The sequence below is a fragment of the Manacus candei genome, unplaced genomic scaffold (genome assembly GCF_025592945.1).
Source record: "Manacus candei isolate 608988 ecotype Guabito, Panama unplaced genomic scaffold, ASM2559294v1 h1tg000084l, whole genome shotgun sequence".
Classification (NCBI taxonomy): Eukaryota; Metazoa; Chordata; class Aves; order Passeriformes; family Pipridae; genus Manacus; species Manacus candei.
The window spans coordinates 1,422,760-1,445,185 of record NW_026138132.1 but is presented as its reverse complement, the minus strand read 5'-3'; the positions used below and the strand labels follow the sequence as shown (position 1 = coordinate 1,445,185).

Sequence of the window (22,426 nt, the reverse complement as noted above, 5' to 3'; positions counted from 1 at the left end):
TATATACATAGATACATATCTATACATACATATATACATACGTATATATGCATATACATAGATACATATATATATGTGTATATCTATATTATACATATAGATATGTATATATATAATATATATGTATATTATACATATATTATATATATGTATATTATACATATAGATATACATATAGATAGAAATATATATATATTTCATATATATATATATACACACAGAGATAGATACATAGATAGAAATATAGATGGATATATTTCAGGTGCTGCCAGTGCTGCAGCTGGAGAGGACGAGGGGATTCTTGGCAGCTGTGAGGGGACGCTTTCCCCCAGAATCTGCCCTTTCCCTCACGGCTTCCACAACGCAAACATTCACCCTCACGGCTCCAAAACCACCGAGCTGGAGGCGCCCAGCGCCCGGCCGGGTCTGCCATGGAGAACACCCTGGGCAGGGCTCATCCAGCGGCCCCTCAGGGCTGTGTTTGTGCCACGGTTTTGTTTCATCACCGCCCCTGAGGGGCCGCCGCCATTACAGGGGCCCGCCTTCCCTTTGACGTCACTTCCCGTTCCGGTAATGGCGGCGCCCTGAGCGTGTGGGCCGGCACCGCTGTCCCCGTCCCTGGCACCGCTGTCCCCGTCCCTGGCACCGCTGTCCCCGTCCCTGGCACCGCCACTGCTTCGCTGTCACCGCCGTCGCTGTCGCCGCCACCGCCACCATGCACTCGGACGATGTGAGCCCGCCCGTCCCTTCGCTTCGGCCCGGCCGCGCCTCCGCCCCACGTGGCCGGCGGGGAGGGGGGGGGAGCGGGGTGTCCCCTGTCCCCGACACCGGGGGTGGCCGATGGGCAAGAGGGGGGGGATGCAAATGGGGGTTTGGCAGCAGCAGATGTGCTGTGCCTGCGCCCCTTGTGACTCCGCATCCTCCCCTGCCAGCGGAGTGTCCAATGTTTGTGGGGTTCCCCCCGACAGAGCCGCACCGGGGGATGCTGGAGCCGGGAGGAGGGCCGGGGGGCCGGGTGAGGGGTGCCGGGGTGTGTGACCCGCTGTTTGTCCCCGCAGATTGTCTGGAGCATGCTGGGGAACAGGCAGTTCTGCTCCTACAAGATGACGTGAGTTTTTGGGGGGCACAGGGTGGGCTGAGCCCGGGGGGGCTGGGGGAGGGACACACTCGGGGGTGCCCCTCAAACCTCGGCATGACCCCCTGTGCCACCACGGCCACACATGAGGCAGGTGGGCAGTGGGGTTTTCCTGCCCTTCCCCACTTAATTAATTCCCTCTCACCCCTTTTTCCAGCACCAAAACCCAGAACTTCTGTCGCAACGAGTACAACCTGACGGGGCTGTGCAACCGCTCGTCCTGCCCGCTGGCCAACAGCCAGTACGCCACCATCCGCGAGGAGAAAGGTGGGATGCCCTCTCCTGGGAGCCAGGAGGGATTTCCTCGTGGAAAGGGTGGCCAGGCATTGGAAGGGGCTGCCCAGGGAGGTGGTGGAGTCCCCATCCCTGGAGGTGTCCGAGGAATGACTGGACGCGGCACTCTGGGCTGGTGACAAGCTGGGGATGGGGCATAGGGTGGACTCGTCTTTCCCACCTGGATGTTCCTGTGCTCTGGCAGCTGCAGGGAGCCCGTGGGCAGGGAGGGGGTGAGGGGCACCTTCCTGAGGGCACCCTGGCTCTGGGATGTGCTCAGTGGGAGCGTGTTCCCTGTTCCCAGGTCGGTGTTACCTGTACATGAAGACAATCGAGCGGGCGGCGTTTCCCCGGCGCCTCTGGGAGCGGGTGAGCTCAGGGGAGCAGAGGGGTCACAGAGAGGGCTCTGAGGGCCTTTACTGAGGGGCAGGGAGGGTGTCCCCACGACAAGAGGACATGGCCTCAAGCTGTACCAGGGGAGGTTCAGGTTGGACATCAGGAGGAATTTCTTCCTGGAAAGGGTTGTTAAACACTGGAAGGGTCTGCCCAGGGAGGTGGTGGAGTCCCCATCCCTGAAGGTGTCCAAGGAACAACTCAGTGCCAAGGTGGGGATCGGGCACAGGTTGGACTCGATGGTCTGGGAGGCCTTTTCCAACCTCAGCGATTCTGGGAGCGATGTGACTGCTCCCAGATGTCCCTGCTGTGTAACTCAGCTCTCCCCCTGTGCCCCCCAGGTCCTGCTACACAAGAACTACGAGAAGGCTCTGGAGCAGATCGACGAGAACCTCATCTACTGGCCGCGGTTCATCCGGCACAAGTGCAAGCAGAGGTTCACCAAGATCACGCAGTACCTGATCCGCATCCGCAAGCTGACCCTCAAGAGGCAGTAAGGGACACCCCCAGCGGGCACTGCTGCCCCCCAGGACACTTACACCAGTTGCAGCCACGTTTCTAATGAGGAAAGTGCTGGCTGTTGCTGCCCAGAGGGTGACAGATTCCCTGTTGTTCCCTGCAGGAGGAAGCTCGTCCCGCTGCGCAGGAAGATCGAGAGGCGGGAGAAGAGGCGAGAGGTAACAACGCTCCTTCTGTCCCCTCTGGTCACTGCTCCTGGGCCTCAGCCTGACAACTCCTCTCTCTCTCCTTTAGGAAAAAGCCCTGATTGCTGCTCAGCTGGATAATGCCATTGAGAAGGAACTGCTGGAGAGACTGAAGCAGGACACAGTAAGGATCCCCCTGGGAGCACACTTTAGTTTGATGCTGCCCGTGTGCAGGCTTTCCAAGTGTGCCTTCCTCCTGTGACCTACAGAAAATCCACTTTTTTTTTCCAGTATGGAGATATTTACAACTTCCCCATCCATGCCTTTGACAAAGCCCTACAACAGCAAGGGGCAGAGAGCGAGAGCGAGTCGGAGGCAGAGCAGGAAGAGGAGGAGGAGGAGGAGGTAAAGCTTTCAGCCACTGCCCCATCACTCCTGCCCTGCCCCAGTGCTGAGCTGTGGCACTGCAGGGTGAGAAGAAGACATCAGGAGAGCTCAGGAAGCTTGGCCTTGGTGGCTCTTCTGCCATGAGTTGTGACCCTGTTGTGCTCAGTCCCAGCTCTGACTCTGTTTCTTGCAGGGTGTGGGTACAAGGGAGTTTGTGGAAGCAGAGGAGAGCGAGCTCAGTGACTTTGAGGTAGGTGAAGCACCAGGTGTAAACTGTCTGGTCACCTCCACCCTTTGGTGTCTCTGGTGATGGGTAAGAGCCAGCAAGATCAGATTTGTGGAAGGTACAGTCAGACTGCAGTGTATCCACTCCAGCCCAGCTCCTCTGGTCAGACAGCTGGGAGCCAGGGATTATAGAAGGGACTTGGATACACGAGGTAATTTTGGAGAAAGGGGAGGTTTAGTTGCACAGCTTGCTCTGACATCAGTCTTGTCACTCAATTCTTTCTCAGGACATGGATAAGTTGGAGACAAGTAGTGAAGAGGAGCAGGAAGAGGAGGAAGAAGTAGAGAAGAAAGCCTCTCACTCCAAATCTAAAGGGAAAACGCCCCTGAAAGGACCAGCCAGGAGAAAACGTCCCTACATTGAAATAGAGTATGAAGAAGAAACAGAGCCAACCACCAAAACAAAAGCAGCCTGAGGCCTCCCTGATCCCATTTGGTACTGACTGACAGGACTCCAGATCTGTCACCAGCTTTCACCACTGTGCAAGACCTTCAATAACTCCTTGTTTTATACTCCAGATGAAAAATTTTCTCTAAGAAAAGCAGGGTTTCTGTCCCAACCCCAGGCAATGGCAGCAAATTTGTACAACTGGATGAAGCACAGCTGTAAGGAGGAAGATCCCCCACCTTCTCTACAGCCACAAAAAGCTCAGCTTGGACTGTGCTCCATGACAGGACCTGGCCTGGGGGGCACTGCTGCTTTGGGCCGTGGCTGGAGAAGCCACACGTGGCCCAGGGAGCACACACGTGTATTTTGGGGGACATGGCAGGTATGGGGCCAACAGGTGGGACAAGACAGGCAGTAACTTTAAATAAATAAACCAGTTTTACTGTACAAAATTGGGGTGGGTGCTGTCAGCCTCCTCACGTGCTCTCCTGCACCTTCCTGATGCATTCCTGCACACGGTTCTCCTCACAGCTGCTGTACACCCCTTCCAGCAGCACCTGCAACAAGAACAGCGGCATTCCTGGTGCCTTGGCTCTGGAAAAAGATTCCCAGTGGGCTTTATGGTGTTACCAGCCCTCCCCCAGCTCTGCTGGGAGAGAGCTGCACAGAGCACGGCTCGATACCTGTCGATAGGTGTGGAGTCACCAGTTATTGATGCTTGAGGAAGGAACTGGGCACCTGCACACCCCACACTGCCCCTCCTCAGGTGCTGAGCCCCCGACTCACCTTCACCTGCCCTCTGGAGCAGTGATCCAGCAGGATGAGGCACTGGGTGGCCCTTTGGAGCAGGGTGGCTCTGACGGGCTCCGGCGTCGGGCCCGGGTCCGTGTGAACATCCCAGATCAGCCTCAGCAGGGCTCTGAGGAGCACGGGGAGCCTGCAGGGCATCCTGCCAGGGAGAACAGCACCACACCTCAGCCCAAAGCCTGCCCAAGCCAGGGGAAGACAGCTTTGCTGAGCAGTTCCTGGGAGCTGCCTAAGGCCAGTGTGCCAGGAGGGGACGGACCTGGACACACAGGTAACCTTGGGATGGAGTGTCAGGAATGCTGTCACTGCACAGCCTGATTCACAGCACAGGGCTCACTCCACAGAGATTTAACTTATAGCCAAGCTGATGCTTCCAGAACAGGCACAAGTTGGATGGAAACGAGGACCTGGCTTAATTTTTGGGCCAGATTTTTCAGCCAAGCAGCAATGCCAGTGACTCCTCCCTGGGACAAATCCTTAGGATTCCAGGGCCTGTTCCTCAAGCAGCAGTAACTTTGGCCCTTAAAGTGGAAACACTCAGGCCAGGGTTTGTGTTCAGGCCAGGTTTTCTGGGCACAGTGCCTGTCACCCCCGAGAGGTACCTGGGCCAGGCGTGCTCTATGGTGCACTGCAGTGTCTCCAGTATTCCCAGTCTGGCTTCTTCCTCAGGGCCATCAGAGACTTCCAGGTAGCCCAGGATGACTCGCTCCAGCCTCTTCAGGTGCCGCACCACCAGGATGCCGAGTCTGCAGGCACAGACACGGCCTGAGGGGGGAGGAGACCCCTGGATAGCCAGGCCAAGGCCCGTCCTGGTTGGGTCACTGCTCTCCCCTCCTCACAAAGGCAGGCAGGGCCCCTGTGCAGACCTGGTTCCTCTCCCCTCCCCAGCAAGGGCAGGGTGCCCAGGTGCAGCTCTGAGCTCTCACCTCCTGACGAAGGCGGGCAGGATCCCCCCATAGACCCTCCTCAGCGCCAGCCGGTGCTCCCCCTCCATGTGTGTCAGGACCAGCTGCAGCACCTCGTCGCACTGGGAGCGGGGTCTCACCTGGCCCTGGTGCCCCTGGTGCCGCTGGGACCGCTCCAGGATGGGCAGCAGGTCCAGCAGGCACAGCAGCACTGCCTGGTTTGGGGAGAGACAGCGGAGCTGGGCAATCCTGGTCACATTCTCTCCAAAACACCAACCCTCTGAGCACCCCCAGCTGCTGCTGCTGCTCATCTGACAGGCCCAGCTACTCCTACCTGGATGAGAGGAGCCTCCCGGGAGTAGAGGTGGTTGTAGAGGGCGTGGAACACCACCTGGGCCCTGTTGAACTGGCACAGATCCGCACCCGGCTGCAACAACACAGAGCAGGGGGTTAGTCCTGGGCACCACACCCAGCTACAGCCTAAGGAAAGAGCACAGCCCTCCCAAACCCTGGGGCACCCTGGGCACGAGGAACTCTGCTCACAGGTGCTGGAAACGCAGGTTAAATGCTGCCACCCTCAGAAGCAGCCACTTCCTTCTCCTTATTTCACCTCCCCAGCTGCTGCTGTGCAGTTCCACTGGCAACACTTGCTGCTGTCGGGTTCGGGTGTGAACTGGCTGAGATGTGGCGAAGCAGTTCTCAGCTTTGTGTTACAGATGTAACAACTGCACAGGTTTAACCACACGGGGAAGAGAGGGCAGAACTGCTGGTTAACAGCAGAACCAGGAAGAGAAGTTAGGAATCCTAACAGGAGTCCAACCTACCCGAGGGAACGGCTGGAGCTGTGTCAGGGCAGGGTTAGGTTGGAGATCAGGAAAAGATTCTTCCCCCAGAGGGTGGTGGGGCACTGAACAGGCTCCCGAGGGTTTGGTCACAGCCCCAAGGCTGCCAGAGCTCCAGGAGCGTTTGGACAACGCTCTGAGGGATTCGAGGTCTCCCCTCCCTCACCACGTTGAGGACGACGTGGTGCAGGCACTGCACTCCCAGCACTTTGTTCTCCTCCTGGAAGTCGTCGGAGATGAGCAGTGAGGGCGGCAGGACCCGCTCCAGGTGAGGGCCCAGCCAGGGCCGGGTGACGTGGGGCAGCGTCCAGCAGAACACGTGTTTGGTGGCAGGGTTGCGCTTCCAGGTGTCCCTGGAGACACAAACACCAGCTCAGGGAACACTGGGAATAATGAGCACTGCTTTCCTGGGCACTGGGGCCAGCTGACAGCAAACCCAGACTGATCCTCCCCAACATCTTCTATTACTGTGTACTTGCAAAGCTCCTGGTCTCTAATCATGTGTTTTATTTATTACTTAATAGATATTCTTCATTTACCCCCTTTATATCTCATGTTTGTAACGTCTGAGCTCAGTGCCCCAAAGGCTTCCAGCACTCCCCACACAGAGTCACCTAGCCCGTTCCCTCCCCTCCCTACTCACTTGGTTAACTCCTGTTTCAGGAGCCCCATCACGGCTCCAAACCTTCCTTCCTCATCCCCATCCTTTCCCCGCAGGAATTCAGCCACGGACGCGCAGCCTGCGGCCCGGACCAGCAGCTCCAGCAGCTCCCGGGCCACCGCCCGGCTCCTCTCGGTGGTCCAGGGCCGCTCCTCGAGGTGTGTGACAGCGAAGACGTAAATGTGTGCCAGCACACGGCTCAGCGCGGGACCCACCGCGGGCGCCCCGGGGCATTCCTGGCTCCTCCCGGCATCCTCCAGCTTCTTCAGCAGGAGCGCAAACACGGCGCCCACCTGCTGTGCCCTCTCTGCCGCAGCAGCGTGCTCCCTGTCCCGGCCGGGGGGCTCCGACCCGTCCTGCTCCCGCCCCGGGGGGGCCGCGGACTCGCCCAGCGCGGCCGCCAGCTCGCCCAGCGCCGCGGGGCTGCCGGGCCCGAGGAGGAGCCACCGCGGGTCCGCCGCCTCCAGCAGCTCCCTGAGGGCTCCGGGGCCATCGCACAGCGACAGCCGGGCCTGCAGCAGCACCTGCTCGGCCGAGGGGACCGAGGGGGGCGGCGGCGGCTGCCCGGGACCCCCCTCCGGCCTCAGGCCACCGGCATCCATGGCGCGCCCTAAAACCGCGCTAAATACACATCCCTGCCGGCAGCAGCGCCTTCTGGGGCGTGGAGACCCCCGAGAGACCCTCAGAGACCCCGAAAACCCCTTCGAGACCCCCGAGAGACCCTCAGAGACCCCGAAAACCCCTTCGAGACCCCCGGTCCCCTCCGCGCCCCTCGCACCAGCGGCTCGAACTGTCGCAAAACACCCCGCTTGCCGTAAAGCCGGCGCGCCGGGGGGGGCGTGGCGCCTCGAGAATAAATTACCATGGATAATTAGCGGCGAAAATGCGGAGAAGAAGGGGCGGTGCGGGGCGAAAAGGGCGAAACAGGGGGATGTGAGGGGACGAATCGATGGTGTGGAATGCGCTGTATCGGTGTGATGGGAGAACTGCGCAGGCTGAGATCGGCCTGACTTCGATAGAAGTGGTGCGGCGGTAGGTCTGGGCGCGGGAAAGGCGTCCATTGATCCTTCCGGTTCATGACCATGATGAATGGGATGGACACGCGCCTGCGTGACGTGTGCGCCCTCAGTTACGACATCGCACAGTCCCTTCTGACCGCCGGAGGGTCCTGACGTCACACGTGACGTCATATTTACACTTGTCATGTCAAAAATAGTTGTGCCAGGAAGCGAAAGGAAATAGTGGGAGGGGCTAGTGACGTCATTGCTGGCGTGGTCACAGCTTGGAGGTGTCAAAAATCAGCAGAAATGGGCAAAGTTCAGGGGGTGCCCTGTGATGTCACTGCTGACGTCATCATCACTTAGAGGCGTCAAAAACCAGTGGAAATGGGCAAACTGGGGGGTGCAGGGGAGCTTTTGGGTTGTGCTTATGCCCTCTGTGGCACCTGGGGGGGGGTCTCAGCATCTCTCCTTGGGCTTTTTTGGGGTCCCCCAAAATGCTCCTGGGGGTCCTCGGGGTCCTGGGCCCACCCCTTGCATTCTCTTGGGCCCCCCTGAAGTGCCCCCAAGGCACCTGGGGGGGTCTCAGCATCCCCCCCGACTCCCCCCGAACGGCCCCGTAGCCCCCACAGCTCAGACCGGCTGAGAAATCACCATTTAATAATTTTTTACACAAAACTGTACATTCCCTCCACACCCCCCGAGGGTGTGAGGGGGGAACAGGTACAAAAATACTCTGTGCAGCAAAGTTGGGGTGGGGGGGGAGGACACGACACCCCCCTCCCCGACCCTGTGGGGGGCTCAGCTCCCCACAGGGAATCCCGGGAGGCCCCGGCTCCGCGTGGAGCAACGAGGGGGACGACTCAAAACCCCAACCAAAGCCACGACCCCCCAGTTAAAAATCCCAGCTGGGAGATTCGGGACGAGCCGTGCGGCCCCGGGGTGGGGGGCAATGCTGCGTGCGTGGAGCTGAGATCCAACAGTCCCACGATGGATCCCACGGGATGAGGCCGGTCTGGAGCAGGGCTGGCTCACACCAGCTCATCCAGGAGGGTCCCGATGCCAGCACGGGGCTGTGCTGGACCAGCCATGGGCTTGTTGCACATGGGGCACACGCAGCGCACCTCCAGCCACTTCACCAGGCACCTGTGGGCAGGGACATGCTGGAATTCCAGCCCTGCCGGGGAATTCCCCCTTCCCCGACCCCCCACTCACTTCCTGTGGAAGGCGTGCTGGCACGGCAGCACCCCCAGCTCCTCCTTGGCCCTGAAATCCTCCAGGCACACGGCGCAGGTCTGCTGTGGGAGGTGACACCACGGGGAGGGCGGGTGTGAACGGCTGGGGAAATCCCGGGCACTTCCAGCCGGGAGCTCAGCTCAGTTCCCAAACCGCCTCCAGGGAGGGGGATTCCCTCCCAGTCCCCAGCCTTGTGGTGCTAGCACATCCACACATCACATCCCAAACATCCCATCCCAGTCCCAGCACATCCACACATCCCATCCCCAAACATCCCATCCCAGTCCCAGCACATCCACACATCACATCCCAAACATCCCATCCCATCCCATCCCAGTCCCAGCACATCCACACATCACATCCCCAAACATCCCATCCCATTCCAGTCCCAGCACATCCACACATCACATCCTCAAACATTCCATCCCATCCCGGTCCCATCCCATCCCCACATCACATCCCTGTCCCACCCTCCCCATCTGCTCCTGAGCCCCCCTCAGCCCCCCCTGGAGCAGATGGGAAGCATCCTCAGCCTTATCCCTGTGAACCCCAAATCCATCCCGAGCCAGAGGCGGCCCCGCTCACCCCGTGCACGTTCAGCCTCCGGGCATCACCCTTCAAAACCACCTGAGGGAGAAAAGGAGGGAGAGGGTCGAACACTGGGAAGGAGGATCCTGCCCCGGCAGGGGCTGAGCGGGGCCGGGCAGGGGCAGGGTGAGCCCGGGGGTGTTTCTGGGCAGGTTGTCCCATCCCACCCCTTTGGAAGGTGCCCTCCTGGGACGAGCAGCCTCGGGCCCTGCCATGTCCCCTCCTGCCCACCCCAAACCCGCCCAGGGGCAGCCCCGGGCGTTACCTCCTTGTACCCGAAGCGCTCGCTCTGCGCCTGGTGCCGCAGTTTGCTGCAGAGGGGGAGAGAAAGGCACCGTGAGCGTCACGGCCACGTGTGAACAGCGCTGTGGAACATTCCAGGGGCACAGGGAATCGGGGGAGCACGCCCTTCCCGGCCGGGATTTGGGGATCAGCAGCTCTGGGGCTGCCTTTGGGCAGCGGGCAGGGCCAGCCCGAGCTGCTCCCGCGGGGCAGGAACGGGATGCCAAGGGCTGGCAGCCCCGATTGTTTGCCTTAGGAAGTCGTTCACGGCGCAGGAAGTGCTGGATTTCCAGCCGGCAGCTCCCGGCCCTGCCGTGACCTTGGGTCGGGAAAACCGGCTGGCACAGAAACCCAGCGGGAACGGGGAGGAAGGGGCAGTTTGCAGCAGGGCTTCTACTCCCAGCGAGGCACCAAAACGCGCTTCCACAGCCCTGAAACACTTCTGGGGGACACAGAGGACACGGGCAGGGCTGAGCCAGCCGGGAACAGCAGCAGCTGCCCCGGCTTTGGGGTTAAAAATAGCCCTCCCCGACCAGGGAGCGATGTAAAGGCACATCCTCCCTCTCCCTGCCCGACACAATGTGTCCCTCCTGCCGTCCCCTGGAAAACAAGAGCCCCTTCCTGCGCTTCCTGCCCTGCTCCGGGAGCTGCAGGGACCACGATCCCAGCAGGGTTTGTCCCCCTGTTCTGGGGCAGGACAAGGGAAGGGCCGGGGGTGCCCCGGGGCTGCCCACCCACCCCCTGGCACAGCCCCCCGGCTCACCTGATGAAGTAGCAGCAGAAGATGAGGCTGAGCACGAAGATGAAGATGCCGGTGCCAAAAATGACCATGTAGATGTTGAGGGGCAGGTCCTGGAAGGTGAGGGGCGGCATCGTGCAGGGTTTACTGGGGTAAACCAGCCCCAGGCTGCAGGAGCACCCTTGGGGGAGAGCAGAAAAGTCAGTGTTGAGGGTGGAAAAAGGGGGAAAGGAGGTGAAGATGATGTGCTGTGAGAGCAGGGAGAGCCTGGGCTGGCTCTGTCCCCTCTGGAGTTTGCAAAGTGGGCAGAAACCAACGCCAGGACATCGTCCCGCGAGCTGTGATCCTGTGAGGTCTGTGAGATCTCCCCTGGAAGAGCAGCAGCCTCTCAGAGCAGCTCAGTGAGGCACCAGCAGCTGCATTTCCACAGCCACCAAACCCTCCTCCAGCAGCACAACTGTACCCCAGGCACAACGCAGGCGGCTGGGAGACCAGGAGGCCCCGTGCTTTCATCTCCAGAGGAACACATGGAGGCTGGAAAGGGATTTAGGGAAGGACAGAGTGAAAAAAAAAACACCCCAGCTTGAAAAACAAGAACAGTTGGTGTCTGTCACTGCGCTGTGGGAGCAGCAGAAGCAGGAGCTGGTTTGTCCTCGGTGCTGGGGACGCTGATCCAACCCCCTTTCCAGCAAAACCAGGGGTGCCAGTCCCAGCCTGATGCCCAGGACACCACGGGGGACATGTGGGTGTCACACAGGACTGGTGGCAGTGGGACAGTCCCACTGAACTGAGGGGAACAGGCACAGAGACCCCAAGCCCTGAATACGTCTCAGACTGTGCTCTCCCAAGAGCTGGAGCTCTGATTTCTCCTCAGCTCTCACCCAGACAGGACTTTAGAAAGAGAGGAGCCCCCTCTGTGCCCCACAGAGCAGCTCCCCCAGCCCCTTCCTCCCTCTCAGCACCCTCCTCCTCCTCAAAAACCTCCTCCACCGTGCCACTGGAGCAGCACCAGAGGAGAGCCTGCACTGTAGGAAAGGGGGTTTTCCTGCCCCAGAGGGCAGAGCCACTTGTAATCACCACAAACAATCCATCATCCACCTCGTGCCCAGGGCTGGAAAGGGAGGATTTGCTTGCTGGGTCCCCCTCTCTCCTGGCCTCCTGCTCCCGAGACCACCAGGTGCAGGAAAAGACAATAGGAAAGGTTTCATTATTTTTTGCCATTTCCTTGCTGGAAATGATTTGAGAAATGCTCCAAAAATAAAAAAAAAATCCCCCCCAAACCAAACCAAAGCATATACAGCTCTGGGAAAAAAACAAACCCACTGAGCAAAGACATGAGGTAATGCTGGTGCACCTGGAGGAGGGACAGGGGTGATGGAGGAAGCCAGGCTGGGCAGAGGGAGGTGGGTTGTGGTAACAATAACAGGCCACAGTGAAACAATAACCCTTCCCATGGGCCTTCCAGGCCATTCCCAGGAGCTGCTGAGGAGCACCAGCCTCTGTGCCACAGGAGTGGGGACAGGAAGGGTCCCAAAAGTAGAGCCTGGAGAGGGGAGAGGGGCTGATGGCCAGCAGGGCATGGCCTGGACCTGCTGGTGGCCACCTGTGATGAGCTGGAAAAGCCCTTGTCTGGAATGGCAGGAGGAGAATTGGGCTGGGAAAGCCCTTGTTTGGGAGAGCAGGAGGAGAATTGGGATGGGAAAGCCTTTGTCTGGGAGAATAAGAGGAGAATTGGGATGGGAAAGCCTTTGTCTGGGAGAGAAGGAGGAGAATTGGGATGGGAAAGCCCTTGTCTGGGAGAGCAGGAGGAGAATTGGGATGGGAAAGCCCTTGTCTGGGATAGCGGGAGGAGAATCAGCTCCCCAGAGAGTGGGGAAAGCTGGGATGTGCATCCTGCAGGTTTTCCAGGAGAGGTATCAGGTGGGATGGGAAGGAGAACCCCAAGAGACACAAACCCTCCCTAGCACACGATCCAAACCAGCCCCCCCAGCCCCCCTGCTCTGCATGGGGCCATCCCTCCCTCCCACCCCATGGGGCAGAAATCCCATTCCCCGACCCCAGAGCTGCTCCCTGAGCTCTGCTCCATGTGAAGACACCCGAAATCCCCACAGGGGGACACATCCACAGGGAAAAGCCCCCTGGGTGCTGGGAGAGGGGCAGCCAAACAGTCAGCAGGGGAAGCCTGAGGTGGAACAGGAGCTGCTGGAGCAGCCCCGGGGCGAGGGAAGCAGAGAGGAGCTGACAAGTCCCTGCCAGCCACAACACAGCTAATTGTGGACTCACCAGCTCAGCAGGGTCATTCCAGGAATTCATGAGCTCCGGGCTGTGAGGCCAAAAAGTGGCCCCAGGGAAGTGCCTTCATGGGATGGTCCTGCCAGGACGAGCCCTGGAGCTGCTGAGCTCAGCATCCCCAAAAAGCAAGGCCCTCCCATCCTTTCCCCCCCACCCCTCCCCTCCCCTCCAGCAGAGCCTGGGGGGTGCCTGGGTGGTTTTGATTATCACAAACCCCTTCACCAGACAAAGGCACCCGTGTTTTTAGCTCAACAGAAATGGATCAAATCCGGGCTCAGATGACGTGAAATTAAGAGCTGATGAGCACCAAACCCATGTCACCAGCTCAAGTCTCCCAGAACCAGAACTCCCAAAGACTGGAGCAGTTATTCAGTTGGAAAAAAAAAAAAAGAGAAAAGAGGGATCAGCTGACATGTCCCCACAGACACCTGGGGACTTTCTGGACCCTCCTCCCGCACAAAGGATGCTCAGGAAGGTGCTTTGTTCTGCCAGAAAAGTATTTCTCACCCAAACTGCCAAAGCTTTGGCCCCTCAGACGCCACATTTTGGAGCATTTCAAGTCAGGACAGACACAAGTTTCCACCCGGGCTGCGCAGGCTCAGGGTTTTTGCTGAGCTGGGGCTTCTCCCTCACCCCGATTCTTGTTCAATAAAACAAATGGAAAACTCAGCAGGTCGTTAAATAAAACCATTCTTTCTCCTCCCACACAAAGGCTGTGGGGCTTTGCATCAGAAAATTGAATGCAGCTTCCACATAATTTTTGCTGGATGGGGTTTCCTGCAAAAGCTGCCCCTAAGCCAAGCAGTTCTCCGGGGGGGGACAACCAACTCCCCTCCAAACAATGTCCCCTGGACTGTGGATGAACCACAGGTGAGCAACAGGAGGAGAAGCTGTGGTGCAAAGGAGGAGCTGAGGTGCAGAGGCAGCAGTTCGGCCCTCAGGCCGTGGGGATGATTTCAATAAACCTACTTAGGCTGAAAATGGGATTTCTTAGTGGATCTCAGACTTCTTCCCACCGACAGCCCCAGCTCTGTAAAGGTCCTGGACAGCACTGGGCCCTGCTGATTTACTGAATATCTGCCAAAGTGCCCGAGCTGGGTGCCCTCAACCCACGCCCCGGCCCCTGAACAAGGGTGGGCTCTGTCCCTGGTGCTCCCCAGAGGCTCTGAAAGCAAAGCCCCTCTTATTCAGGGTGTTCCTTTGGACACAGAGCCGCGCTGGGAGCATTTCCTGACACCCACACACTCCCACATGTGCCGGGGAACTCCCCGTGGGACCCCTCGTCCCCCACAAGCCCACGGGGGATGTCTTACAGGGCAGGAAGCCACCGGGTGCATCCTATTTTTAAGCTTCAAAGGCTGTAACCCTTTTCGTCAATTAAAACAGCCCGGTCCTTTTGTTGCCCGGGCAGGGCTTTGATGGTGGAATTCCCGGCGCGGCTTCTCGGCTACTTCAGCCGTAAAAAACAAACCACTTCTCGTTCAACCCAAAACCCTCCCTCACATGTGCGGACTCAGCTCCGCGTTCCTGAGAACTTCTTACGGAGCGTGAGGAGCCGGGGGGAGGGGGAGGGAGGGCTAAAAATAAGTTAATTCCACTTTTGCGGACACACGAAAAAGGGGGTTGGGGGGTTTTTTGGTTGGGGCTATTTTTTTTTTTTCGTTGGAGCAACCAGCGAATAAGTGGCAAATCCATTTGGCCGCCGGCTTTATCCCTGGGAACCGGGCAGGACTCGCCGCTCCGGGAGCAGGACGGTGGCACCGGGACCCCGGGAGCCCCCGGAGCGGGGTCCGTGCGCCCATCCCCGCCGGGGATGCCCCGCTGTCCCCGACCCACAGCCCGCACCCCTCCCTTCCCGGGCAGGGCAGAGGGGAGCGGCTCCCCCTCCCCATCGCCCCCATCCCCGACCCTCCCCATCGCCCCCGCTCTCACCGTGGCACCACTGGAACGGAGGCATCCGGCAGCCGCTCCGCGGGGCCGGGGAGGCTCGGCCGGGCCATGGCCGGGAGCGGCCGTGCCCGCAAAACCCCGCCCCGGCCCCGGCAGCCCCCCCGGAGCCGCCCCCGGACCGCCCCCACCGCGCCGGCGGCGCCGGGACACGGGGATGGCACGGGCGGGGTGTCCCCGGGGCACCGGACACACACACGGGGGTCCCAGCCCTGAGCATCCCACGGGTGTCCCTGAGCATCCCATGGGTGACCCTGAGCATCCCATGGGTGATCCTGAGCATCCTGGGGTGTCCCAGCCCTGAGCATCCTGGGGTGTCCCTGCACATCCCATGGGTGTCCCTGCACATCCCACGGGTGTCCCAGCCCATCCCACGGGTCCCTGCACATCCCACGGGTGTCCCAGCCCATCCCACGGGTCCCTGCACATCCCATGGGTGTCTCTGAGCATCCTGGGGTGTCCCTGCACATCCTGGGATGTCCCTGCCCTGCCCATCCCATGGCGACTGTCCCAGGAAACAAATCCCGCCCCATCCTCCGGCAGCAGCAGCGCTGCCACACGTGATCCAGGTGGGGATTACCTGCCTCAAATGCCACCTGGCTGGTGCCCAGCCTGTCCTCGGGCACGGACCAGCCCTTTGGGGGACCCCCCCCCACAGGGCACCGGGCTCCTGGAGGCTCTCAGTCTCAGGTTTGGGATGGGATAGGCTGGATATCCATGGAAAAGGTTGTCCAGCCCTGGCACAGCTGCCCAGGGCAGTGGTGGATGCCCATCCCTGGAGGGATTTAACAGAGAGATGTGGCATGTGGGGACGTGGGTTGAGTGCTGGCCTTGGCAGTGCTGGGGGATGGCTGGACTTGATCTCAGAGGTCTTTTCCAACCTAAATGGCTTTATGATCAGCATTTCCCTCCGAGCTGTGGCCCCTGCAGGTGGCTGGTGGCCACGGGGCTCCTCTCCCTCCGTGTTTACAGGATCCCGGCACAGCCGGCGCTGCTCCGGGCGCCCTCCGGAAGCGCGGGAAGAATGGAGCTATAATAAGAGCGGGAGGACAATGAGTGCTGGGAGCGTGTGGGGCACCCTGGGGCCGCCCCTGCCACACAGACACCCGCTCCTGGCCTCGGTCACCCTCCTGGGCTCGGCCCAGCACTGGGGGAAGGGGTTTGTTGCAGGCCTGGCTGGAGCTGGGTGCTGGATGGAGCCCCTGTGAGTGCCAGCCCAGCTCTGCTTCCCATCAGGAGCCCCCCTCTGTCCCCGCTGCTGCAGGGGAAGGAGTGGGGATGCCCAGCACTGTGGGGGCTCAGGTTTGACCCCTGCACTGAGGATCTGGGGGAAATCAGATCCAGCCCAGCCCCGAGTGCTCGGGGTGATGCTCTGCCACCCATTCCATGACAGGTCCCAGCCAGAGCTGTCCCAAAGCAAAGGGGGGGCCGGATTTTTCCTTAGCACTGGCTTTATTTTCACGAGCTGACACGAGGCATGGAGAACACCCAAACACTGGGACGGGAGGCTGAGCCCACACACCAGGCCTGGGTCACGAGGCTACACACACCGAGAGCACACGGGGGGACACGACAGGGGACACACAGAGCTTCGGTGTCCTGCGAGGGAGGGACGGGACTGGCTCGGCAAACACATCTGCCAGGAGGGAGAACGAGGCCTCGGAGGCCTCCTGGAGCCCACGGGGATGGAGTGACCTGTGAGGTGGGGCCGAGTCCCTCTGGAGGCACCTTGGAGCGAGCAGGCTGGGAGGGAGGCTCTGGTCAGGCCTGCCTGGGTGGCAGGATTGCAGGTGGTGGGAATGGCTGGCAGGGCTGGGCACCCCCTGGGCTGAGGTGACCCACGAGCTGCCGAGCGACTGCGCCGTGGGGAGAGAGAGCCTGGTCTGGGCACGGGGTGGGCACTGCTCCCACCACAGCACACACCCCCCCTCCTCCTCCTCCTCCTCCTCCTCCTTCAGGAGCTCCTCTTCAGCCTCAGGGCATTGTCCAGGGCCACCAGCTGGCGCAGGAAGCCGCGGTTGGGGATGATGCCACGGTGGTCCTTGACCGTCTTTATGGCTTCTACGAGGGGCATGTGGTGGCGGATCATGAGGTAGGCGAGGACCAAGGTGGCCGACCTGCTCACCCCAACAGCACAGTGCACGAGGATCCTCCCTGGGGGGCAAACACGGGGGCTGGGTCACGGCACCACACGGATCCCAACCGAGAACCTGCCCACGGAGCACCCGGAGCTGGGGGGGCTCAGGTGAGCAGCACCCGGGTGTAGGGCCCCAGGTGTGGGGTGGCAAAGGGCATCAGCCTGTTGGGGTGTCCCAAACCAGGCTGAGCAAACCAGGCTGAACCAAACCAGGCTGAACAGGCTCAGCCACGGCTCGGGACACGGGCTGGGGCTGGGACCCGGCGGGGCAGTGCTCTTACAGAGCCCCACGATGTTCTGAGCTGGGAGGGAGCCCCAGGGATTACTGAGCCCAGCTCTTCAGTGAGTGGCCCACACAGGGGTCAAACCCACCGCCCTGGTGTCACCAGCACCACGAGCTGACCCCAGGGTCACCCACACGCCCTGTTCCCTCCATGCAGGAGGCAGCACCCCACAAACCCCACTGTTTCCCAGGATGCTGAGCCAACGGGGTGTCAACCCAGCCTCCCCCTTGCCTCCCTTCCCACCGCTGCTCCCCACTGCCCCACAGAACCCCTGCCCACGGACCTTCATTCAGGGCCTGGTGGATGAAGTCGGCGGCGGGGTAGAAGTAGGGGCTCATGTCGAAGGAGGGCGAGTCGTGGGCCTCGATGCCCAGGTAGCGGATCCCGGTGCCCTCGTAGTACTCGGCCCCCCCCCTCCACTTGCTGTGGGAGGCGTTGAGCACGTGGGTGATGCGCAGCTGGGCCAGCTCCCGCCGGTTGGAGGCTATATCCCTGCAGGGGGGGGGGACAGGGCACGGCTCAGACCCCTCACGAGTTCCCAAAGGCTGTCCCGTGCCAGCATTCCCGCCCGAGCAAGGTGGGCACGGAGGAGAACAACCAGGTCCTGAAGATTATCGAGTTTTAAGTCCCTGACCCCACACACAGCAGCAGGATACAGCTTCTTGGGGAGGGGAAGTAGAGGGGCAGGCACTGAACTCCTGGGACAGGACCCAGGGAATGGCTGGAGCTGTGTCAGGGCAGGCTCAGGTTGGATCTCAGGGAAAGGTTCTTCCCCCAGAGGCTGGTTGGGCACTGCCCAGGCTCCCCAGGGCAGTGGGCACAGCCCCGAGGCTGCCAGAGCTGCAGGAGGGTTTGGATGATCCTCTGGGGCACAGGGTGGGACTCTTGGGGATGGGCCTGTGCAGGGTGAGGAGTTGGACTGGATGCTCCTTGGGGGTCCCTTCCAGCTCAGCCTATTCTGTGATCCTGTGAACTCTTCACAGCCCCACTGGGAAGGACTTCCAAGTCCTCCTTCCTTCCTCCCGGTGTTCCACACCCACCGCATCCTCCTCTCCCTCCTTTTCCCAACTTTCCCCCTCCCAAGATTTCCCCAAAGCAGCCCTGACCCCCCCCGGTCCCCATCCCGTTCCCATTACATACTGGTCTCCCAGGTAGAGTCCCGGCCACACCTCATCAGCGTGGTTACAGGCCGTCTTGCCCGTGTACAGGAGCCTCTCCAGCTCGAAGACGCTGAGGATGGGGTGTCCCCCGCGCTCCTCCCGCGGGGCCCGGCTCGGGGACCTGCTGCTGGCCCTGTAGAACCTGGACAGGAAGGCCATGGGAGCTGCCGAGACCCACCTGGCATACCTGTGGGGGCGAGGAGGCCGCGCGGGGGCCCGGAGGTCACTTCTGCTGCCGCTGCCACCCACGGTCCTGCCGGGGAAGCAGGGGAGATGCTGTGAGGAGAAGGGGCCCCTCGGTGCCAGGGAGACACTGAGGGGCTGGAGCGTGTCCAGGGGAGGGAACGGAGCTGGGGAAGGGGCTGGAGCAGCAGGAGTGGCTGAGGGAGCTGGGGGGGCTCAGCCTGGAGAAAAGGAGGCTCAGGGGGGACCTTCTGGCTCTGCAACCCCCTGGCAGGAGGGGGGAGCTGCCAGGGAACAAGGGACAGGAGGAGAGGGAACGGCCTCCAGCTGTGCCAGGGGAGGCTCAGGTTGGACATCAGGAGGAATTTCTCCCTGGAAAGGGTTGGTTAAACATTGGAACTGCCCAGGGAGGTTTGGAGTCCCCAGCCCTGGAGGTGCCCAGGGAAGGCCTGGCTGTGGCACTCAGTGCTCTGGGCTGGGGGATGAGGTGGGGATGGGGCACAGGGGGGACTCGATGGTCTAGGAGGGCTCTTCCAACCTCAGTGATCCTGGGATTCTGTGGTGTTCTAATTGGGGACCTCTCACTCGGTCCCTTTTGTAGAAATACTGGCCCAAAGCAGCCAGTTCTCACCCTCCCCATGTCAGGTCAGCCCCCCACTGCTTCCCAGCGTGAGGCCGAGCATCCTCTGCATCCCTTCCAAGGAGGAAAACTGCTGGGAAGAAGTTGGTGCTGCCAGGGCTGGGGAGGCAGCCAGACTGCTGAGCCTCCACGACTTTGGGCTGAGGCCACGTTGGCAGGAGATGCTCTGCACAGGACCACCTTCCTCCTGGGCCCTGGGGCAGAGCCAGCCTGGGGCTGGTGCTGCCAAACCTGCGCTCAAGAGGCGAGGAAAGGCAGCCAGGGCTGGGCAAAACACCAGGGCTGGGGAGGAGAAAGCCCCAGACGGGTGGAGGATTCCATATGGCACCAGGCAGCCTGGCCAGGACCCAGGCTCCTGCAGAGCCCTCCGGGGAGGGAGAGGCAGGATTAACCCCTCCCTGCACAGCAGTGCTGCTGCTGCTGCACCCCCACAGCCAGGGCTGGGCTGGGAAGAGTTAACTCCAGGGGATGAGAGGGCTCGTTTGACACAGCAGCTCCTCCAGGACACAACAGCTCTGCTCCCAAGCCCTTGGATCGTTGGGATGTTTGTCACACATCTGCAGGAACCCTCCCCTGGGAGGTCACGGTCCCTGGGCCAGATGTGGTCAGAGGGGCCTTTTTCTGCTGCTGCCCGGCTGACAGTCCCTCCCACGGGAATCAGTTCCCTTTCTCCCATCACTCCCACCCTGGGGGGGGCCCAAAGAGCCTCCCCTCCCACCCCCCAGCCCAGCCCAGCCCCGGCCAGTTGTCCCTGGGGCTGGAGAGGGGGACACAACGACCTTGGGCTGCCCAGGCTGGAGCAGAGCCCGTGAGGGACGTGCTGCCCGAGGCACCAGCCAGCAGAGCAGAAGGAAGGAGCCTCCAGCCACTCCTTGGCAACGTGAGGAGAAAAGCATTGCAAGGACACGGGGGAGCTGGGAGGAGGCTCATGGATGCCTCCCTCCCCACTCCCCATTCCAGGGGGGCACTTCAGACCCCGGGGAGCTGCTCAGGGCAGGTCAGCCCTGCCCAAACTGCCCATCCCTGGCCCCCAGCACAGATCTCACCCTGCTCTGAGCACGTTTGGGCTCCTCCACGCCGGGAATTCAGACTTGGCAAAGCCCACCCGGGGAAAGGCACCGGGCAGGGCCCTCAAACCTTGGGTGACCTTGGCTGCAGCACAGCCACATGTCACCAGCACGGAGAGACAACAGCAGGGGGGTCTGGAAAAGCAACTGAATCACGCAGGAAGGCTGGGACTGGAGGAGCTGCAGCCCCTCTTCCTGCCACAGCTGGAAAACCAGCAATCCACACCTTTCCTGGGCCAAAGCTGCCTCCAGCATCCCACCCCCTGCACAGCCCCACGCCAGCCCCCCGAGGTGTCACAGGGACACTGCCCCACATCCCGGGGCTGGGAGCAGCTCCCCCAGCACTCAGGGCACCCAAACCCCCCCAGGCATGAGATGCACCCCCTCTGCAAAGAGGGGTCACTCCCCGCTCCCCCCGTGGCAGCTCCAGACCCCCCGTGCCAGGCTGGCAGGGAGGGGGCTCACCCTGGGCACCCAGCTCCCTGCCAGACGGACAGACAGACAGACAGACAGACACACAGCCCCGGCGGGGAGGGGACGCCCACCCCTCACCCTACCTTGGCGAGGGCTGGGATTCCTTCTGGGAGCGGGGGCAGGCTCAGCTCCAGTCGGCCATGTCTCGCCGCTGCCGCCGCCGCTGGAGAGAGAGGCTGATGTATGAACATCTATTTTAAGGCATGACATGGCCAGAGGCAGCTTTGTTTATCTCACGCTGTGCATGGATGGAGCAGGAGCCCATGGCAGCAGCACATCCCAGCCCTCCTGCCAGCCCTGCTCTGCCTCCTCCTCCTCCTCCTCCTCCTCCTCCTCCTCCTCCTCCTCCTCCTCCTGCACAGCAACAGGGAAGAAGGGCGAGCTGAGAAAGTGCTGCCCGAGCCATGATTCCCCACCCCGGGAATCTCGAGGGGGTGAATCCTCGGCTGTTTTACACAGCTGACCTCACCCTCTAACCCTAACCCCCCTCAGCCAGAGTCCCTTTGCACGGCCAGGGCTTGGGGATATTTCATATTTTATTCATTTGCAAGGAATATATAAACCTTGGGGAGGGGGGGGGAGAGGGTTTATATGGTGATAGAAAATAGAATTGTGGAGTGGTTCATGCTGGAAGGGACCTTAAGGATCATCTCATTCCTGGATGGGGAACAAAGTATTTACAAATTCATGTCAAAGGCAAGGAATTTTTTTTCTTTTTTTTTTTTTTCTCCCCACGGGGGGGGGTAGGAAAAAAAAAAAAAAAAAGAAAGAGGAAACTGGGAAGATGGAAGGGTTTTGTTTTGACAGCTCCTAAACGACGCCGTTCATTTCACAAGCAGTGTGATGTTTCAGTTAAACATTTCCCAGGCAGGATACGCTCCCTTCTCCCCTTTGAAGCGCCGGCTTTCCAGGGAAAAGTTTGACTCAAATCAGAAAGTGGGAGTGTGGTGGGAAAAACCAGCCGGGGGAGAGCCGAGAGAAGCCGTTCCAGGCCAAATGACACGTTTCCAGATTTCTGGCACCCTCTCCCCCAGCCCTGTTCGACTGGAAGCAGGGAAAGTCTCCAGGTTTGTTTTCAGCTGAGGTTGTGTTTTTCCCAGGATACAGCCTCAGGAGCTCCAAGGATGAGCAAGGAGGTCCTGGCTGAGCCAACGGTGTCTCGTGAAAAGCCTGTCCTGCCCCCCGGAAAAAGGGGTTTGACTCCACTTACCTGCAGAGAGGTTGAGCTTTTCCCTTCTGCCTGGCCACACTCCTTCAAAAAACAGGCACTGAGTGACCTGAAAGGAAATTTGTCCTTTCACAGCTCTGTAAGACAGCTTTTAACGTGGACAAGCAGCAGCCCTCTCCCTCCCCTGCACCAGGGAATTACATTCCCAGGTGACTGTGCAATGTGCTTTTGAACAGAAGTGCCTCCCACCCCCATCACAAAAGGTTAAATCTGAATTTAAAGAAACTACATGAAATAAAATTAGGTGGATAAATGTTTTGGCAGAGCGCTGCCTGCGGGGAACTCACTGGTCATTTAAGCAGAGGATTAGTAGTTGTTATGTTTTTGTTCCAATAATAATGCTGGAATTGCTTTGTAAAGCAGCCAGAAGTCCCCAACAAAGCCAGAGACGGCTCCTTAGATAATGAAATTTCAGAGGCTTTGAAATGCCTGGGCAGCTGCATCGAGGAAA

General features: G+C 60.3%; 4 protein-coding genes and 1 non-coding gene across 6 annotated transcripts; 2 read left to right on the top strand and 3 right to left on the bottom strand.

Moving 5' to 3' along the window:
- Positions 1-559: 559 nt before the first annotated feature.
- On the top strand, positions 560-3,917 carry MAK16 (MAK16 homolog). Its single transcript, XM_051811927.1, has 10 exons — positions 560-730; positions 1,059-1,108; positions 1,293-1,402; positions 1,713-1,777; positions 2,143-2,294; positions 2,424-2,478; positions 2,555-2,629; positions 2,737-2,850; positions 3,026-3,082; positions 3,345-3,917. The coding sequence occupies exons 1-10, from the start codon at positions 716-718 to the stop codon at positions 3,531-3,533; spliced, it is 882 nt and encodes a 293-aa protein (XP_051667887.1). The 5' UTR covers positions 560-715; the 3' UTR covers positions 3,534-3,917.
- Positions 3,918-3,920: 3 nt separating this feature from the next.
- On the bottom strand, positions 3,921-7,462 carry TTI2 (TELO2 interacting protein 2). Its single transcript, XM_051811868.1, has 7 exons — positions 6,703-7,462; positions 6,226-6,412; positions 5,552-5,644; positions 5,239-5,432; positions 4,915-5,058; positions 4,292-4,454; positions 3,921-4,062 (listed from the first exon to the last, which is right to left on the bottom strand). The coding sequence occupies exons 1-7, from the start codon at positions 7,320-7,322 to the stop codon at positions 3,982-3,984; spliced, it is 1,482 nt and encodes a 493-aa protein (XP_051667828.1). The 5' UTR covers positions 7,323-7,462; the 3' UTR covers positions 3,921-3,981.
- A 321-nt stretch (positions 7,463-7,783) lies between these two features.
- Positions 7,784-7,877, top strand: LOC127482119 (small nucleolar RNA U13). The gene has a single exon (XR_007908421.1). It is a non-coding gene; the product is annotated as a small nucleolar RNA U13 (small nucleolar RNA).
- A 237-nt stretch (positions 7,878-8,114) lies between these two features.
- On the bottom strand, positions 8,115-14,861 carry RNF122 (ring finger protein 122). 2 transcript variants are annotated; one of them, XM_051811950.1, is made up of 6 exons: positions 14,788-14,861; positions 10,588-10,744; positions 9,808-9,853; positions 9,540-9,581; positions 8,934-9,016; positions 8,115-8,864 (listed from the first exon to the last, which is right to left on the bottom strand). In XM_051811950.1, the coding sequence occupies exons 1-6, from the start codon at positions 14,810-14,812 to the stop codon at positions 8,750-8,752; spliced, it is 468 nt and encodes a 155-aa protein (XP_051667910.1). In that variant the 5' UTR covers positions 14,813-14,861; the 3' UTR covers positions 8,115-8,749. The 2 variants fall into 2 exon arrangements, with proteins under 2 accessions (XP_051667910.1, XP_051667911.1); XM_051811951.1 differs by having other exon boundaries at positions 8,934-9,013; positions 14,788-14,855.
- A 1,374-nt stretch (positions 14,862-16,235) lies between these two features.
- Positions 16,236-21,038, bottom strand: DUSP26 (dual specificity phosphatase 26). Its single transcript, XM_051811932.1, is given in 6 exon segments — positions 16,236-16,956; positions 17,507-17,715; positions 18,364-18,636; positions 20,831-20,871; positions 20,874-20,918; positions 20,921-21,038. Coding segments are annotated over 6 exon segments (786 nt in total). The 5' UTR covers positions 20,939-21,038; the 3' UTR covers positions 16,236-16,756.
- Between the last annotated feature and the right edge of the window lie 1,388 nt (positions 21,039-22,426).